Raw genomic sequence first — 21,096 nt, forward strand, 5'->3', positions numbered from 1 at the left:
GAAAAAATTAAAAATCTACCTTATACATGACTTTTTCTAGTCTTTTAACATTTGTGTTAAATTATAACCTGTCACGTGACTTCTTTATAAGAAATAAGTCAAAATAGTTTAATTATTCACAGAAGTTGAAATAATTTGATTTTTTGGGTCACAGTTGAGAAATGTTATTTTTGGGGGGTGTTTTTTGTTTGTTTTTTTATTATTTTTTTTTTTGTGTTTTTTTTTTTGAAATTGGGAAAAATGAGGCTATTTTGGATTGGGAATAAGGGCCTTATTTTGACCTCAGCTGATATGGTGAAAATGCCCTGGCCAGTGTGCCAATTATAAATGGCTGGTCAACACCAGGCCATGCTGCACATACCCCTACATGTAGACTTCATAATGTTGAGTGCTTCATTTCAGAATTATTATAATTGAAATTTATGTTACTTTAACTTATTTTTATCCCCCGCCAATGGAATCGGGAGGGGGATATTGTTTTGGCGTTGTCCTTCCGTCAATCAGTCCATCCGAATTTCGTTTCCGGGCTAGTTCTCTGCAACTACTGGCTGGAATTCAATGAAACTTTATCGGAATCATCAATATCAAGAGGAGATGCGCATATTGTCCCCTTGTTACAGTCAGACCTTTTAACTCAGAGTTATGGCCCTTGATTAGTTATGCATTATGCATATAGAGCAAAAATCGTTTCAGCGCTACTTCTCTGCAACTATTGGCTGGAATTCAACGAAACTTTATGGGAACCTTCAATACCAAGAGGAGATGCGCATATTGTTAGCTTGTTCAGATCAGACACTTTAACTCAGAGTTATGGCCGTTGATTAGTTATGCAGTATGCATAATAGAGCAATAATCGTTAATCTGCGCTACTTCTCTGCAACTACTGGCTGGAATTCAACGAAACTTTATGGGAACCTTCAATACCAAAAGGAGATGTGCATTTTGTCGCCTTGTTCTGGTCAGACACTTTTACTCAGAGTTATAGCCCTTGATTAGTTATGCAGTATGCATAGAGAGCAATAATCGTTTCCGTGCTACTTCTCTGCAACTACTGGCTGGAATTCAACGAAACTTTATTGGAACTTTCAATACCAAGAGGAGATGAGCATAATTTATCATGGCCTTGTTCCGGTCAGACACTTTAACTCAGAGGTATGGCCCTTGATTAGTTATGCAGTTTGCATATAGGGCAAACTTTATGGAACCTTCAAAACCAAGAGGGGATGCGGATATCATATAGTTATGCAGTATGCATATAGAGCAATAATTGTTTCCATGCTACTAAAATCTCTGCAACTACTGGCATGAATTCAATTAAACTTTATGGGAACCATTAATACCAAGATGAGATGTGCATAATTTGTTGCCTGGTTCAGACCAGACCCTTCGCTACAGAGTTATGGCCCTTGTTTAGTTATGTAGTATACATATAGAGCAATATTGCTATTTCTTTGCCACTGTTTTATTGATTTCAACAAAACTTTATGGGAACTATAGATACAAAAAGGCAATTAACATCTCATTGTCCAGATATTACTATTTAACACCGAGTTAATTAAGGATCTTTGTTATTGCCCTGAATATTTATTGTGTACTAAGAATATTACTGTTTACGCCATGAATAAATATATAAATAAAACCTAATGTCTTCAGTTGTTGTGTTAAGGTATTACTACCCTAACGGGCACTATAAGGAACTGAAAAATTTATATCATAGGTCAGATATATACCTTAAAGTACACCTGTATGCAAAATTTGAACAAACTTTACTGTACGGAAATCGAGTTATGGCCACTTTTATGAACTGAAGCTAGGGTGTATGAGGGCTCTTTTTCAGAAATGAGTAGCCTTTAAATAATCTGCAATAACAATCTAATGAAAAACGTTTTCCCATTAATTTTTGGTAAGAAACATAAAGTACTATTCAGCTAACAATCAACATAAACAAAATTATGATTTCTACTCAAAATTTATAAAATATGTATAAAATGTTACCCTACCCCACCCATTTTTAACACGTGTTTGACCATTTTCCTACTAAGGGAGCCTAAATTAAAAAATCCTTAAAATTTACCCGAATGAGTGCCTGTTTTCAAAGTTTCCCTAAATTTTTAAAAAGTATATTGGTTGATCTTGTAAAATATTAAATACTTTTACCGTCTAGTTTTGATTTTATTACACTTTGAAAATATCAGGTACCATATTTATTACTAGATTTAGCATTATTTAGCCAATAAGTACCTATATAAATTAAATAATAAAAAAATAAACACTTTTTTCTACCCAAAATGGATGGAGAGATACATAAATAACGTTAAAACTTAAAAGAAAAAAAAGGTTTGAACACATGGCCCTCAGTTTCAATGTAGTTTACTGTAGTTCTAGCCTATTTGAATACTCTTCAAAGTGGAGGTAAGGCATTAGGATGGTAATACCTTAATAGTAATAACCAGTAGTCAGTACTCAGTGGGGGAATTATAAATTCAACGAATTTGCTTGTTTGTTTTGTTTTTTTCCCAATCAAGGGGAAATAAATCATAAAATCTTCTTACCTATTTTCAAGTTCTATTTACCTCCTTATTTTGACCTATACGACCACAGACTGGCACAGTTTGGAGATAAAGTTTAACTTTTGTAAGGGAAACTTCCATAAAATAAAATGTCGACAGAGCCTGTGATTAACAATACAGACAGATGGATAGAGGAAAACAAGAAATTCTTCTTGCCACCAGTGTGCAACAAAATGATGTGAGAACATTTTTTCTTATTTTTCACACATAAATAATCACTTATGTACATAATAATGGAAAAATGATATACATAGTTTTATAAATATCATAATTGGCATTTATTATTTTTTATTTAAAGACTATCTTAATCAAATGTTCGTTATTTTGGTTTAAGCTGGCATTATGGTTTTCTTATTTTATCAGAAAATTGCTGTCATAAATGGAAAAATATTTTGTTAATAATTTTATTGTTGTCAGATGGTTGAAGTATTTTGTATATACTACAAACAGGTAGATGTTGACACATTAAGCATGTTATTTACTTTAAACGTTATTTTGGGACACATTGTTAAAGTAATTTTGAGACACCATGGTTAAGTGGTTAAGTTCACAAACTTTAATTCATATCTTTTTCCATTTTTTTGCCCTACCTCATTTGATGAAGTTTTTTAGTTAGTTTGTGGATCGAAGGATAAGGGTTGGGTTCTCCTTCAGACATGCCCACTTGTACCATTCGTTAAACTGGAAATTTGCCATGTATTTAAAGGAACTCCACTGAGGTTTATAAGCTTAAAAACATAACATTTTAATTTTTCACATAGATAAACATGAGCACTTTAAACAGAAATATAAATAAGAAATATACAAGAAAAACATTGGTATGTTTAAACGCTTTTCAATTTTGGGTCATTTTTTACTATTGAAATAATAATTCTGGAAAAACAGAGTGAGCTAATGATCTGAAATTTTGCACATAAGTTATTAGTATAGATCTACATCAAATGGAGTAATATTCTCAATAAAAAATTTCCAGTCCCGTCATGTCAAAAAACCTCGATGGAGTCCCTTTAATATGTCTTTAACCCAAAGGAATGAAGATATGCATGTATATAAGATATATATATTAACCTTATGACCCATGCAACGAGTGCAGGCCAAGATCAGCCAGCATAATTATAGGTGTTGTACTGTTGTTAGATTGCTGTTAAGTTTAGTCAGTACGTTTTTTGAGATTTTACCTAAAGATGACAAATGGTCTTGTCCAGATTGAAATTTGGACAAGTCCATTTAAGATATTAAGTGGGGTAAAAGGTTAATGGAAAGAAACATTATTTACTACTAATCAGGTTTAATTGTTTTATGTACATTTGTTAAACTATATCATAAACAACTATAAAAGCAGATGGAAAGGAAAAAAACGATTGTATTCTATGTGTAAAACTCGGTGAGGATTTTGACATTTGATTTACATTGAAATGTCATGCATTTATTGCCATGTAGTAAATACTGACATGCAGAATGTTAAATGTGACTTTTTGTTGTTGCCTATTTATACATTTAGGTGAAACAGTGTGTTTTTTTTGGAGTCTATAACATTATGAAATGTAAATTTTGGTGGATTAGATTCCTGCTGTTTTAAAGACCTTTTTTTGTGAGAACTGCACATTTTTTATCATGCAAAGTTTAAAAAAAATCTCTATGCTAGTATAAATTTACCTTCTATGCCTATGTAAAAAAAAAATGCAGGACCCTCCCCCCCCCACCCAAAGAAAAAAACAACAAAAAAACACATCTCTAAAGCAGTGGGTATAATAAGTTTTGAAATAAGACAAAAGAAGTATGCTGTCAGTGTGTTTATGTTAAAGATTTAACATTTTGAATGAAATGTTTACAGCACAATAATAAGTTCAGACATAATTGTAAAACAGCTATATTTTAATCTGTTAATCTTTACTGTACTATAAATAGAATTAAAATCAGTTTTTGTTAAATATAAACTTGTATGGAGAAGTCTTTAGAAAAAAAAACAAAGCTAAATCAATAGATTTTTTGTCTTCAAAGATGGTGATACAATTGTCTTAATAAAATTGTTCTAATATCCTAAAAACATAAAAGATTAAATTCTTACATAGAGAAACTAAATCTGTACTAAACATGAAAAATACTTGTGCGCAAAATAGATAAATAAATAAATAAAGTAGAAAAATTTAAATACTTTAAAGGTATACTCATTATTTACTTGAAAATTGATTTTTTATGTGATTCTTAGCTCAATTTGAGTTAAAAGACTTTCAATCCTGTAAGGGTTAAACTAAGGCAATTTCAGATAATTTAATTCTTAAGTTATGAGAAATAAACTTACTTAAATGTTTTCTACATGATCATATGTAAATATGATGCCCACAATACATGTACCTTTAAATTTTTAGGTTCTTTTGCATAATGATTGTAATTATTAAGGGGGAAAACTCACAGTCTTATCCTGTATAAATACCTTCAGTCGAGACTCAGTCCCTGTTGAATGAATGCAATGATATGAAGTCTTTTACATCAAGTTGCCCCTCACTGCTGTGGGTTCGAATCCCAACAGAGACTTTGGATTCTTTCATGTGAGGAAGCATTATCCAGCTTGCTTACAGAACGTCGGTGGTTCTACTCAGGTGCCCTTTCATGCCTGAAATAATGCACAGAAGGGTACCTGAGGTCTTCCTCCACCAGTAAAGTTGGAACGTCGCCATTATGACCTATACTGTGTCGGTGTGATGTTAAACCCAAAACAAACAAACAAACAAAATCACAGATAAATCAGCTTTAAAAAAAAATCTTTAGTACTTTGGTTCAAAATTGATTTTTGTGGTTTCCTGTGGGTGTACTGGTCTTACTTTTTAGTCGCCTTAGTGCACATTAACGGAATATTAGTCCTTCTAAATTTAAAAGCAGTTAGTTCGTTATTGCACTAAGGTGATTAAAATTTTAAATATAATTAAAAAATAAAATTTACAATTTTCTTGAAAAATATTTGAAATAAAATTATCCATTTTTCAATCTAAACAAAACCATTCTTTTTTTTTTTTTTTGGGGGGGGGGGGGGAATTTCAAAATGTGTACAGACTGAATAGTGAACAGTGCAGACATATGGTCAGACTTAATGTCTTCATATTTCACATATTGATTGGTCATAACTAGTAGTTGACCATTATAGATATTGGTTGTGCTGGCTGATGTTGGTCCGCACTAGTTGCTTGGGTAGAATCTGTTGCTGCAAGCAGGCTTATGGTGAATTAGCTTTCTGTCTTTTATTCGCTTTCACTAATGTATAACAATACCCATCTTTGACTTTTTACTAATTTGTAAGCCATATTTATTATGTATCTATTTTTAGCTACTCTCATTCATAACAACATTTCAGAAACATGGAAATATAGAACATATAAAACATGGAAAATAACGAACTAGGGTGAAATTTCTAAAAGTTATAAATAAACAACAAATTACTTTGTATGTTGTTACAGCCTTTTCAAGCCATTATATAGTTGGATATAAAAATAAAGGCAGAAAGAAAATTTGAAGTAGAATTCATTCAACTTAAAAGACAATGATTTTAGAATATGATAGGACTAACTGAAATATTTTAAGCAAAAAAATGATAGGGCTCACCTAATTCATTTTTGGATTGTTTGCCCTTGAGTTTGAAAATTTTGCTTAATAGTCGTTTAAAATAATATGCCTTTTAGTACATTGCATATTCATTTTAATGGTGAAATGTTTGTTACATTTGTTTTGCATTACACCTTTTTTTCAAAGAAATTTTAAAGGGAGATAATTATAGTGCATCTTAAGTTGTGGGTTTTACCATCATAATGCACACACTCTGCATTTTTGAAGGTTTATCATAGTATTATTATTACATAGTACATTAGTATTTAAATCATTCTTACATAATTTAACATTCTAAATTGATTTCAGGCACAATGATGGACAGATGAAATCATTTTATGTGGGCGGGCCTAATCAGAGGAAGGATTATCACATAGAGGAAGGGGAGGAGGTAAAATATTTAAATATATTTCATGAAGAAATGATAAAATTTTAACCCTTTAAGTGCTAATTACTAGAGCTGTCATTGGTTCAGTCCAAAACATATTGATGATACATCAATATTTGATAACAAAAATATCAATGATACATTGATTTGTCAATAAATACTCTGAATTTCTTGTATATAATTCACTTTTATACCAGTGTTTAAATGATTTTAGTAAAAAACATGTACATGCTCTGTTCATGAATAATTTTCTGATTATTTTTTTTATCACTGCTTTGAAATGTGTCCATTTTGTAACAACAGCTTGATGTTAGACATGGCCACCTGCTTTTATTATATGTTTTGGGTAAATTTTTAGCTCGACTTTTCGAAGAATATGGAGAGCTATTGCAGTCGCCCCGGCGTCCACGTCCGTGTCGGCGTCTGCGTTGGTTAAAGTTTTTTGTAAAGTCAAATACCTCAATTATTGCTTGAGATATTCAATTGAAGCTTACAATACTTATTTATAGTAACATGCACATCAGATTGACAAGTTGGATAACTCTGCCTACAATATTTACAGAATTTATATGCCCCTGTTTAACTTAGAAATTTTGGTTAAAGTTTTTTGTAAAGTCAAATATCTCAATTATTGCATGTATATTCAATTGAAATTTACAATACTTTTTTTATAGTAACAATGTACATCAGTTTGCAAAGTTGCATAACTCTGCCTACAATATTTGCATTATTATGCCCCTTTGAAACTTAGAAATTTTTGTTAAAGGTTAAAGGTCTTAAGAACTATCAAAGATATTTACTTGAAACTTTACACATGTACTCAGGGTCATAATTGAAGGTCACATCTCAAGATCCATTACTCTGCCATGTATTTTGACTGAATTATGCTCCTTTTTGTACTAAAAAAATCTCCTTTTCTTGGTCAAGTTTTCCATATCTCTGAAACTATTAAAGATACAAACTTGAAACTTCATATGTATATTTGTGGGCATAAATAATGATTACTGAACAGAACTCATATCTGTGTCATGTATTTAGGCTGATTTGTCTTCCCCTTTTTTGCTTAGTCTCTTGGTTAATGTTTACATGTAAGTTTTACATATCTCAATAATTATCAGAGATTTTGATTTAAACTTCACATATGCATGAAGGGTCATAATTGTATGTCACTGACCAAGTTCCATAACTGTATCTTGCATTTAGGCTGATTTGTCTCCCTTTTTCTACTTGGTCTCTTGGTTAATGTTTACATGCAAGTTTTGCATATCTCAAAAACTATCAAAGATATTTATTTTAAACTTCACATATGCATTTAGGGTCATAATTGTAGGTCACTGACCAAGATCCATAACTGTATCTTGCATTTAGGCTGATTTATCTCCCCTTTTCTACTTGGTCTCTTGGTTAACTTAATGTTTACATGCAAGTTTTACATATCTCAAAAACTATCAAAGATATTTATTTCAAACTTCACATAATTATGCATTTAGGGTCATAATTGTAGGTCACTGACCAAGATCCATAATTGTATCTTGCATTTAGGCTGATTTTTTTCCCCTTGTTAACTTTATATTTTTATTTTTTTTCCATTTATTAAATTACATAACCTTTTGAGATATAGCCATGATACTTACATTACTTGTTTACAATAATGATCTGAGTCTGTAATAATCCAGAGGAGGTTCACAGTAACTGTGTCAAAAATATTATTTACATTTTTAGTAAACCAGGTATCAAGTTAAAACTTAAAATTACATTGTTCAAATGTTTTTTTGCTTTTATGATATTCAGATTCTTATTGGTAACTTAAGCTTATGACGGCATCTTCCATTTTGTATATTCATGAATACGAATAAAAGGTACGAGTTGTTTCATATGTAACTGAATCTTTTTGAATAAATATTTCAATTTTCACTTGCATTACTTCAAACTTCTTTTCAAAAGTCATGTTCATAATAATATTCTGATAAATATATAATGCATTTCCACTTAACAAGCCGGGCTAGCGCACAGGTAGGGTGCTGGTCTGTCAAAAGGTAGACCTGTATTCAATACCTGTCCTTTCCATTAGTCTTATGTCATTATTTTGTTAACTGTTCTAATTGTCGAGCATGCTGTCATCGGACAGCTCTGATTTGCTTATTTCCAAATTAATGACCCCTTTTATATTCAATGAAACTCATGATTAACATTTTGCTTGTAAGCTGGTATCTCCCTAACTATTAAAGGGAATAGAATGAAACTTAACATACATTTTCACTGTGATTTTTTAACATGATTGGCACAGGTCCCATAACTCTGATTTACTTATTTACTTATTTTTGCCCCTTTTTGTGTCGCCTCTACGGAGTAGTGGCGACATATAGGGATCACTTCTCCGTCGTCTGTCCGTCCGTCTGTCTGTCCGTCACAAAACTTGTCCGGACTACTCCTCATAAACTACTGGTGCAATTTCATCCAAACTTTACAGGAATGATCAGTACCAAGTCTAGTTGTGCATATTGTCAGCATTTTCCGGTTCAATGATTTTTGTCAGAGTTATGGCCCTTTAATAATTTTTATTTTTAAAGTTTGTCCGGACTACTTTTCTTATACCACTAATGCAATTTCAATGAAACTTTACAGGATTGATTTATAGCTCAAGTCCTCCTTGCGCATATTGCACGGTTTTTTGGTTGAATGATTTTTGGCGGATTTATGGCCCTTCGATAAAAAGGTGTTTTTTCTGTGTGTTGCCAGATACACAAAAGCTTGTCCGGACTACTCCTCAAAAACTACTTGTGCAATTTCATCAAAACTTTACAGGAATGATCAGTACCAAGTCTAGTTGTGCATATTGTCAGCATTTTCCGGTTCAATGATTTTTGTCAGAGTTATGGCCCTTTAATAATTTTTATTTTTAAAGTTTGTCCGGACTACTTCTCTTATACCACTAATGCAATTCCAATGAAACTTTACAGGATTGATCTGTAGCTCAAGTCCTTGCGTATATTGCACTGGTTTTCCGGTTGAATGATTTTTGGCCGAGTTATGGCCCTTTGATAAAAAGGTGTTTTTTTCTGTGTGTTGCCAGATACACAAAAGCTTGTCCGGACTACTCCTCATAAACTACTGGTGCAATTTTATCCAAACTTTACAGGAATGATCAGTACCAAGTCTAGTTGTGCACTGTCTGTATGTCTGTCCGTCTGTCACAAAACTTGTCCCAACATAAAATTTGCCATCATGAGGCGACACATGTGATTACTGATCGCTCTTGTTATACTCAATGAAACATCCTTGTGACAACTTTATCGAATAGTCGAGCATTGCTGTCCTCCGACAGCTCTTGTCATAATTTATAGACATTTAAATAATTAATCAAAATCATCGATTTTTTCAGATGTGTATTGATTTTTGATCAAGAGAAAAATATCAATGAGACAATTCAATTTCTCGTTTCTATTGATGACAGCTCTACTAATTACATTGTACATAAAATAACAATAAACATGTACTTGCATTTTTACTACAAGTAAATTCACTTGCATGTAATATAAACTCAGTCACCTACAAGGTAATAAGAACCCTGCATTACAATAAATTGGCATGGTTTTATATTTGTTTCAGTTGTTTTACATGGTTAAAGGGGACATGTGTTTAAAAGTTGTTGAGCGAGGGATTCACAAAGATATTCCAATCAAAGAAGGAGAGGTAAAAACTTTTGTTGTAAAAATTCAGTTAAGTTATAGTATGTTATAGTATACTTAATGCCTACCATTCATTTTACAAGTGATGAATCCACAAGTGTTTATTTTACAAGTGCCTCTATTTCAGCATGGTAATTACGTTTTCATATTCATAATACTTTAGAGTGTCAAAGCTGCATACCTCCAGATAATAAACAAATAAAATCAAACTTTAAAAAAACATATACATGTATATTAAGAGGAAATATAAAATTTTCACAATCCATGAAAAACTAAACATGTTAGCTTACACTGGGTGACTCCAAGCACAGCAATAAGCCACATTAAATTTATCATAGCACAGTTTAACCACCTCGGCTGTAAGGCAGTTTGCCAGTACTAGTGACTTCACTTTCAGAAGGAACTGATAGCATCTGTACATGCCAGAGCAGAGGTACAGTGCATATGACCGTAGAAAGGATTTCATGATAAATCACAACGGAATCAAACCTTGATCACCTGATTCTTAGTCCAACACTCTACCTATTAAGCTTATTAGATGGTTAGCTCTTTAATGCAATCCTTGACTTATTTTGATATTTTTTTATGATATTTCTTACCAAGTGTTAATAAATGGGCTCATTTTGATTCATTTTAAGTAATGAAAATACTTTCTGAATTTTCTGAAAAATTATCATAAATCTAGAGACATACTGCATTAAGGCTAATAGCCTCATTGTCTGAAGAGCAATAGGTGAAGGTCAAACATTTATGTCTTTAATCTATGTCAGTTGCTAATCTGATCCTTTAAGCTACATGTATCTTACTATCCATAGATTTTTTTGTTACCTGGAAGTTTTGTTGTTACTATTTATAGATTTTCTTGTTGCCTTGAAGTTTGTTGTTACTTTTTATAGATTTTTTTGTTACCTAAAGGTTTTGTTGTTACTATTTATAGATTTTCTTGTTGCCTTGAATTTTGTTGTTACTATTTATAGATTTTTTGTTACCGTACCTGAAGTTTTTGTTGTTACTATTAAATTTTATAGATTTTCTTGTTAACTGAAAGTTTTGTTTTTACTATTTATAAATTTTCTTTTTACCTTGTTTTTACTATTTATAGATTTTCCTGTTACCCAGAAGTTTTGTTGTTACAATTTATAGATTTTCAAGTTACCCAAAAGTTTTGTTGTTACTATTTATAGATTTTCTTGTTACCTGGAAGTTTTGTTGTTACTATTTATAGATTTTCCTGTTACCCAGAAGTTTTGTTGTTACTAGTTATAGATTTTCCTGTTCCCTTTAAGTTTTGTTGTTACTATTTATAGATTTTCTTGTTACCTGGAAGTATTGCCCACTCCCCACAGAGACAGGCAGACACAGTTGGTTTAGTAATAGAAAGAGAGAGAGCAGAGGATGAAAAAGATGGTCTCAGGTAATTTTAAAATGACAACTTCAAGATTAATGCTATAATTTGAATGAAATTGTGTGGCGGCATGGCCGACTGGTGACACATCGGACTAGTGATCTAATGATCGCTAGCCGCATGGGTTCAAAGCCAGTCAGGGGCAAGTCGTTGTGTCCTTGAGCAAGAAACTTTACACTCTTTGCTCAGTACTGTACTGGTTGGTTCCAGGAACGGATTCGAATGAGTGTCTATAAACCAGTTTGAATGAAAAATGCTTTAACTTTGCCTTCATAACTGTATTTCCCAGACAATAGGCTGCAGCCTATACGTTTAAAAATTCAAAATTTTCATGGATAACATTTTGTATATATTGGGTGATAATCCCTTGTTTTGTGATCTATCAGGTTTTTTAGCTCACCTGACCACGATGTGGTCAAGGTGAGGTATAGTGATGGGGCTATGTCCGGCGTCGTGCGTTGTGCGTCGTGCGTCGTCAACAATTGGGTTGTTAACAGTCTAGCAGTCACAGTTTTGATTGGATCATCATCAAACTTTGTCAGAATGTTTGTCTCAATGAAATACAGATTGAGTTCGAAGATGGGTTATCTCGGGTCAAAAACTAGGTCACAGAGGCTAAAAATAGAAAAAGCTTGTTAACACTCTAGAGGCTGCAGTTTTCATCCGAATATTCTGGAAATTTGTCAGGAAGGTTGTTTTAATGATATCTAGATCAAGATCGAAGATGGGTCATCTCCGGTCAAAAACTAGGTCACAGGAGCTAAAAATAGAAAATGCTTGTTAACACTCTAGGGGCTGCAGTTTTCATCTAAATATTCTGGAAATTTGTCAGGAAGGTTGTTTTGATGATATCTAGGTCAAGTTCGAAGATGGGTCATCTCGGGTCAAAAACTAGGTCACAGGAGCTAAAAATAGAAAAAGATTGTTAACACTCTAGTAGCTGCAGTTTTCATCCAAATATTCTGGAAATTTGTCAGGAAAGTTGTTTTGATAATTTCTAGGTAGAGTTCGAAGATGGGTCATCTCCGGTCAAAAACTAGGTCACAGGAGCTAAAAATAGAAAAAGCTTGTTAACACTCTAGAGGCTGCAGTTTTCATCCAAATATTCTGGAAATTTGTCAGGAAGGTTGTTTTGATGATATCTAAGTCAAGTTTGAAGATGGGTCATCTCCGGTCAAAAACTAGGTCACAGGAGCTAAAAATAGAAAAAGCTTGTTAACACTAGTGGCTGCAGTTTTCATCCAAATATTCTTGAAATTTGTCAGGAAGGTTGTTTTGATGATATATCTAGGTCAAGTTCGAAGATGGGTCATCTCCGGTCAAAAACTAGGTCACAGGAGCTAAAAATAGAAAAAGCTTGTTAACACTCTAGTGGCTCCAGTTTTCATCTAAATATTCTGGAAATTTGTCAAGAATGTTGTTTTGATGATATCTAAGTCAAGTTTGAAGATGGGTCATTTCCGGTCAAAAACTAGGTCACAGGAGCTAAAAATAGAAAAAGCTTGTTAACACTCTAGGGGCTGCAGTTTTCATCCAAATATTTTGGAAATTTTTCAGGAAGGTTGTTTTGATGATTTCTAGGTCAAGTTCGAAGATGGGTTATCTCTGGTCAAAAACTAGGTCACAGGAGCTAAAAATAGAAAAGCTTGTTAACACTCTAGTGGCTGCAGTTTTCATCTAAATATTCTGGAAATTTGTCAAGAAGGTTGTTTTGATGATATCTAAGTCAAGTTTGAAGATGGGTCATCTCAGTTCAAAAACTAGGTCACAGGAGCTAAAAATAGAAAAGCTTGTTAACAGATTAGGGGCTGCAGCTAAAAATAGAAAAAGCTTGTTTACACTCTAGTGGCTGCAGTTTTGATTCAAATATTCTGGAAATTTGTCAGGAAGGTTGTTTTGATGATTTCTGGGTCAAGTGCTAAGATTGGTCATGTCCGGTCAAAAACAAGGTCACAGGAGCTAAAAATAGAAAAATCTTTTTAACACTCTAGTGGCTGCAGTTTTGATCCAAATTTCCTGGAAATTGGTCAGGAAGGTTGTTTTGATGATTTCTAGGTCAAGTTTGAATATGGGTCGTGTCCGGTCAAAAATTAGGTCACATTGCCCAAATATGGAAAAATCTTTATAACACACTAGAGGTCACATGTTTGACTCAGTTGTCATCAAACTTGGCCATGATGCTTGTTTAAGACATTGCTTGGATGCGGTTGTGTCAGGTGAGCGATTCAGGGCCATCATGGCCCTCTTGTTTACTATTTCCTTAGAGCTATTTCTGTATATTTTACCCTACCCTCTCTAACCAATTGGGGTTTTAAAGCACGAGTTCATGTATTTTACCCAAAATTTCTGACCTTCATTATATCCCTGCACAACAAAGTTGTAAGGGGGGTATACTGGAATCAGGTTGTCCGTCTGGCCGTCCGGGTGTCCGGGGCTTTTTCCTTGTTCGCCAAATAACTTAAGATTCCTTTGACCCACAGTCTTAATATTTGGCATGGAGGTTAGTCATGGTGAGTAGATGACCCCTATTGATTTTGAGGTCACTGGGTCACAGGGACCTTGACTAGAAAAAGCTTGTCCGCCTAATAACTTAAGATCCCTTTGACCCACAGTCTTCATATTTGGCATGGTGGTTAGTCATGGTGAGTAGATGACCCCTATTGATTTTGAGGTCACTGGGTCAAAGGTCAAGGTCACAGGGGCCTTGGCTAGATAAAGCTTGTCCGCCTAATAACTTAAGATCCCTTTGACCGACAGTCTTCATATTTGGCATGGAGGTTAGTCATGATGAGTAGATGACCCCTATTGATTTTGAGGTCACTGGGTCAAAGGTCACAGGAACCTTTACTGAAAAAAGCTTGTCCGCCTATTAACTTAAGATTCCTTTGACCCACAGTCTTCATATTTGGCATGGAGGTTAGTCATGATGAGTAGATGACCCCTATTGATTTTTAGGTCAAAGGTCAAGGTCGCAGGGGCCTTTACTGAAAAAAGCTTGTCCCCCTAATAACTTAAGATTCCTTTGACCCACAGTCTTCATATTTGGCATGGAGGTTAGTAATGATGAGTAGATGACCCCAATTGTCTTTGAGGTCACTGGGTCAAAGGTCAAGGTCACAGGGGCCTTGAATGGAAAAAGCTTGTCCGCCCAATAACTTAAGATTCCTTTGACCCACAGTCTTCATATTTTGTATGGAGGTTAGTCTTGATGAGTAGATGACCCCTATTGATTTTGAGGTCACCGGGTCAAAGGTCAAGGTCAGACAGGCCTTGAAGGTCAAGGTCAGACAGACCTTGACTAATAAAGCTTGCCCGCCTAATAACTTAATATTCCTTTGACCCACTGTCTTCATATATGGCATGGAGGTTAGTCATGATTATTAGATGACCCCTATTGATTTTGAGGTCAAAGGTAAAGGTCACATGGGCCTTCACTAAAAAAAAGCTTATCAGCCCATTAACTTAAGAATCCTCTGACCCAGTTTTCATATTTGGTATTGAGGTTGTTTATGATTATTAGATTACCCCTATTGATTTTGAGGTCACTGGGTCAAAGGTGACAAGGACCTTGAACTAACAAAGCTTGTTGGCTCAATTGCTTTGAAGGCTTTGGTCAACAGTCTTCATATTTGGTATTGAGGTTGTTTATGACTAGTAGATGACCCCTATTGATTTTTAGGTGACTGTGTCAAAAGTCAAGGTCACAGGGGTTTTTACTACAATAAGCTTGTCTGCTCAAATGCTTAAGGTCCTCATTGTATTGATTTTGACATTTTCACATTTGAAGCATGTAGAATACATAACTTAGCAATGCACTGGCTTACTAACCTCAGATTTGGCAGGGAGATTGTCCTTGAGCTCTAAATGGCCACTGTTGATTCTGACAAAGTGGTATGCGGGGGTATTCACGCCAAGACAGAGGCAGTTCTAGTTGTAGACTGTTGTAGGTTTAGTATGGTAATAAAAAAGCTACTTACTACTATGCTTTATGATTTATTGGCCTAGGAGATTTCCAAGCTGCCTGATATAATTTAAAGGTTGAAACAGTATGATCTGCCTGATGTACGGCGTTAAGTATAACTTAAGTCTTTACGCACAAGTTCCAATGTAGTTTGCATAAATAAGAATTTATTTACTTTTTCGTACCCTTAGTTATTATTTCTTTTGCGTTTTTTGACATTTTAATTGGGTAATTATGCAAATACGAATGTTATCTGCAGCCCTGCATGGATACGGCTTATCAGTGGAAGTGGCTATACATCAAATCTATTTTGATAAAAGATCTTTAAGTGCAGCCTTTGGCAGTGAATTTGATTTTAGAAAATGAATTAAAATCCAATATAATTAGTTTTGTTTTGTAGAAATTGCAAAATGAAAGCACTAAAACAACCAGAAATTTTTTAGTTACATTCCCTTACCCAGTGCTCTTGTTATTTAGATTAAAGCTTTTATTTTGGTTTGATTGCGATAAAAGCTTGAAGCTAGCAAGTACCGAGGGAGATGTAGTGTGTTTGTACTCCCCTTTAAAATTTGTGTTTGAATGTAATCAAAAACTACAAAACATTTAATAACATGTGATATACCAATAGAAAGTTGACAATTTGAGCTATATGATGCGCATATCGTTATTGAAATTCAAAACTTCTTTCCTATAAAAATAGGCTACGTTTACACTTTTATCAATGCCAAACGGTGAAGGTCACTGTGTTTTTTCACATTTGTTGTCTTGTTATACTTCTTGTTCATATGGTGCCATGTTATTATTATTGCTTGCATGATATTAAATATGTTAGTTTTAAATAAGTATACCAATATTTTAGATATTTTATTGAAGTAGACGGTAAACCAACACTAGATTCCCTGTACGAGGAATGGTTCCATTGTGAAGATCTTGGTACCCAGCTGCCACCAGTCATTAAAAGGTAACTTTTTGAATCTGGGAACCAAAAGTAAATTTAGATAGTCTTTGCTATTCCCACCAGTAAAGAGATCTAGGCTAGATCTTTATAATACTGCACATTTTGTAATGTTGCTTTTCATTGGATAATCGTATCATTGATATAGTTTATATATACCAGCTGCTGTCAATTTATGAAGAAATCTCACTTTTTTCTAAAATAAAAAAAAAAATGCTTGCTATATTATAAATTCATTATAGAGATTCCTGACAGGTTATATGGCCATATATAAACAATAGTTTGCAATATAACCCCAACAACCATTTATATAGAGCCATATAACCTGTCAAATATATTTATAACTAATAACATCATACTGTTGGCTGACCCACTTGTAATTTTCATCTGAATACCTATGAAATTGACCGTGGGCAATTATGAAAATGAGGTGGTGAATTAATTTTGCAGGATAATGGCGTAGGTAATATATGTTACTTTTGAATAACTAAAAAGGGTACATGTACACCTATCAATACCAAAATCTGATTTGTCTCAACTTGACATTGAAAAAAATGAGCATAATGTCACTTTAATGTTTTAAATATATGATGATATATGCCATGAAATATTAATGTAAGGAACATTAGGGGATGGCTCTCCGTCTAAACCCACTGCACCTATTACGGGGAAAATAAATGAGCAACCTATGTTGCTGAAAAAAAAAAATCTGATATGTGTGATCTGTGTTTCTTTTGTATGCTCTTCATCTATTTATTTCTATGTTTTCTGCTAATAAATGTGTTTCCAAATTTCAGGTACTTTGCCTCAGAACAGCATAAAACTGGAAAACCTTTACCAGGTAATGAGGCAGAATTAGCAGAACTACTATGCTCATCATTTTGCATAATTTGATAACTAAAGCCCATTCTATAGGGAAAAAAATGTTAAGCTTACTAAAGGTCAGTGGTTGTACTTAGGTTCCCCTGCAAGACTAAAGTAATGCAAGTACATGTACATCACATTTCATGCCAACTTTGTTGAATTCCATCTTTAAATACTTTAAAATCACATGAGCTATTGATTGTCCCAAAATCATGGCTTGAAAAGATTTTAATGCAATTTTCAGAGGGCAAAATTTTGCTAAAAGTTGTTACTCCATATACTGCATAGAACTTGTCCATAACTTTCACAACAATTTCATTTACTCAAAGTCCAGACCATGTTTCTTGCTTTTACAATCTATTGAAAGTTAAACATGTATGCTTTTAACATAATGGCCATATCTTTACTTATTTTTTCACTGTATTTTTTTTCAGGCACCATCCCTGAAAACCCACCAGTGAAATTGAACTTTAACCTGACTTTACAGAACCCTTTTCCTCTAGCGCAGTTTATCAAAGATAACAGATCTAAGATAGATAGCGCTGGTTTCATCAAATTGTTTGAAAGAGATGATTATACTCATCAATTCCAGGTAAAAATTCTGTATGTTGTATTGTTTTTAAAGTATTTACTATTCACTACTAGATCTTTATATACCCCTTGTGACTGAGGGGTTGCCTTCAATGGTTGAGACATAAGAATTGCAGCCACTGTTTATCCCTGTGTGATTGTAAGTGGCAACTGAATGGGTTTGAATAACTTGAGTCTATGCATCTCTTAGATCCTGCAGGTGAGGTGGTTTTAACCCATTGTGTTGCTTTGAAGTTTGTAACACCTGAGGTTAGCCAAAATCATCTGTTTCTGTGCGATATAACTTTTACTGTGTTGGCGCCCTGTTAAACCAAACAGACATAAAAAGATCTTCATATTATAAGATTATAAAGGCAAAAAAAAACTGTATTAATTTTCTCATGCACAGTAAAGCAATTTGACCTCAAGATAAGTGCGTTTTGTAGTAATTTTTCACAAGACTTGTATTGGAAATGATAACAGAAAGGTTAAATGATGACATCAATCTGGATGTTTTCTTGTGCCTGAAATGATGTTACAGGGTGAAAAAGAGTCTGTAGGGGCCTCAGTGGCTAAGTGGTTAAGGAAACTGAATTTAAATCATTTTGCCCCTCACCACTATGGGTTTGAATCCCATCACAGACTTTGGATTTTTTCATGTGATTAAGCTTTGAATCTATGTTGCTGGAGGTTGGTGGTTCTACTAAGGTTCCTGCTTGTGCCTGAAACAATGCAAAGAGGCCAATCTGAAGTCTTCCTTCACCAGTAAAGCTGAAAAGTCACCATATGATTCTTACAGTGTCAGTACAACCTAAAATCTTACAGATCAAACAAATGACAAATTTATAATTTAGAAAAAGTACAAAGCACTGGGGGTCTTATTACATTACATTGACAGATCAGTAAACGAATGAAACATTTAACAGACTGAAGAAGAAGGCTGAGGTCATTTCTATGTTTTTGGCTGGCTTATGAGGTCAGAAATACTGTGGGCTATTTCTTATATAATATAAGAAATAGCCCACAGTATTTCTGACCTCATAAGTTATATTATACCGCACTTTACCAGATCATAATGGTAAAAATTCAACAAGGAAGGATTTCATATTGTTTGTTGTAAAATGTACTGAAAACTGTTTTCAGTCACCTTGTATAATGCACGTTTTGTAAAATATTCTTGATGGTTATAAGCCACTAAATATTAGTAACCTGACAAAAACAAAACTGTGTCACTTCACTTTTTTGTCAAAATGCTGACTTCATCTTGAATATTATATTATTAAAATGCCCGCTTACTTTTACATAAAAAAGAAGGAATGCATTTATATAAAGTATAATATTACAAAAAAACTTGATAATTGTTTGACTATAGGTCTATGTATATGGAAAAGGAGAAAACACAGCCAAGATTGATGTCGCTGAAACTTTCATCTGGGTTTTGGTAAGTTTAAATTAAATATAGAATTTCTGAAAACATCATTGGTTAGTAAAATGTTAATAATAATATGAGCAACTCCATGACAAAACCAGCATAATGCCATTGCGACTAGCATGGATCCAGACCAGCCTGCGCATCTGCGCAGTCTGATCAGGATCCATGCTGTTCGCTTACAAACCCTATTACAAGTAGAGAAACTGATAGCGAACAGCATGGATCCTGATTAGACTGCGCGGATGCGCAGGCTGGTCGCAAACGCATTATGTTGGTTTTGTCATGGCGCGGATCAATTATAAATTCTTATAATTGAGCAGGAAGATTATACATGAACTGATATGTGAAAGGCTCATTAGATTTGGTTCATGATTTTTGGAACAATAACATGAATCGTTGTTCAGATTTGACGATAGTATTTCTTGCTATTCTAAAATACAGTAAGTAGCTGTAATAAATTAAAAATGGAAGCTGACACTGGTAGTTGTGCAGTTAGGAATGAAAAAATGAGGACAGGAAGAAGCAGTCTTAAAAATTTCATTTCCATTCCATTCTCTGTAAATTGAATTTAAAATGTCAGATGTTTTTTCTTTTTTTGCGATATTTAGGAGCGGCAGCTGTAACTGTGAAGTCTGGAGGAAAAGTATATACTTTAAATGTGGGAGACAATATGCTGATCAGACAAGAACCAGGAGTAAGTTTTTAGTTTATTCCCCTGGCCAATTTCATCACTAATTTAGGATTGATACAAAATGTTTTTATTTTTAGCTTGCCTGCTTGAAGAATAGGGAGAGGTATTGTACTCACCCCGGCGTTGGCGTCCGCCGTCGCTGTCACCACTTGGGTTAAGTTTGTGTGTGCAAATTGGTACCTCGAAAACTACTGAAAGGAATACTCAATAGGTTGAAACTTCACATACTAAGTGTTCTCTTTGATCATTTAACTTTATGGGCACAGGCAGGTTTTTTTATCACTTGCAAATTTTTGTGAGTACAAAAAATTTAAACCTGCAAAAACCAGACCAAACTCGCTTTTTTCAACATAGTATCTACCAATATAATACATGATGCTTATGCATGCTTATCCATTTGAAATTTTAATAGAAAATTACTAATGACGGAACAGCGTTAGTAGTACATGCGAACAGCACTGTAGCATTTTCGACATCAATTATCAAAACAATTTTTTTATTTAATCAGACATTATAAATGTGCTAGTTATCACTTAATGCCTTACTAAAACCATGAAAATGTTTTCAAAAATTGCATTTATTGAACTTGTCTCAGACTGTTTAAGAAAAAAATTCTGCTGTTTCTTAAAGACCATTGACCCCCTTGAGAACCTATAGAAATGGCTAATGATTGCTAATGAAACAAATAATGCCGGATTCCTACTCACTGGATATCTTTGGAGGTTTTCAGGAAGTTAATTATTTTGAAAGAGGAAAAAATTGAAATAAAAACAAGGCCACCCAATTTTTGCCTTTATTGCCTATGTGATGACATTTTTTAATTTCTTGGGAGGCTAAGACTAATCAGTTTTTGTATAGGGTTATTGTATCGATATAAATACTTTCAACTTTGTTATTCTGTCTTTCAAATAATTGTGACATTATTATTGTATTTTGTTTTATAAATAGGTACACAGCAACTCGCTCCAGAGGCT

General features: G+C 33.7%; 1 protein-coding gene across 1 annotated transcript; it reads left to right on the top strand.

Moving 5' to 3' along the window:
• Positions 1-2,416: 2,416 nt before the first annotated feature.
• Positions 2,417-19,440, top strand: LOC132720923 (3-hydroxyanthranilate 3,4-dioxygenase-like; the record flags this gene model as incomplete). Its single annotated transcript, XM_060705169.1, is given in 8 exon segments — positions 2,417-2,748; positions 6,477-6,558; positions 10,165-10,248; positions 11,552-11,658; positions 16,470-16,571; positions 17,363-17,406; positions 17,864-18,021; positions 19,372-19,440. Coding segments are annotated over 8 exon segments (735 nt in total), but the record flags the coding sequence as incomplete, so codon positions are not given.
• Positions 19,441-21,096: the final 1,656 nt, after the last annotated feature.

The sequence above is a fragment of the Ruditapes philippinarum genome, unplaced genomic scaffold (assembly GCF_026571515.1).
Source record: "Ruditapes philippinarum isolate M1 unplaced genomic scaffold, ASM2657151v2 ctg715_1_1_1_1, whole genome shotgun sequence".
Classification (NCBI taxonomy): domain Eukaryota; kingdom Metazoa; phylum Mollusca; class Bivalvia; order Venerida; family Veneridae; genus Ruditapes; species Ruditapes philippinarum.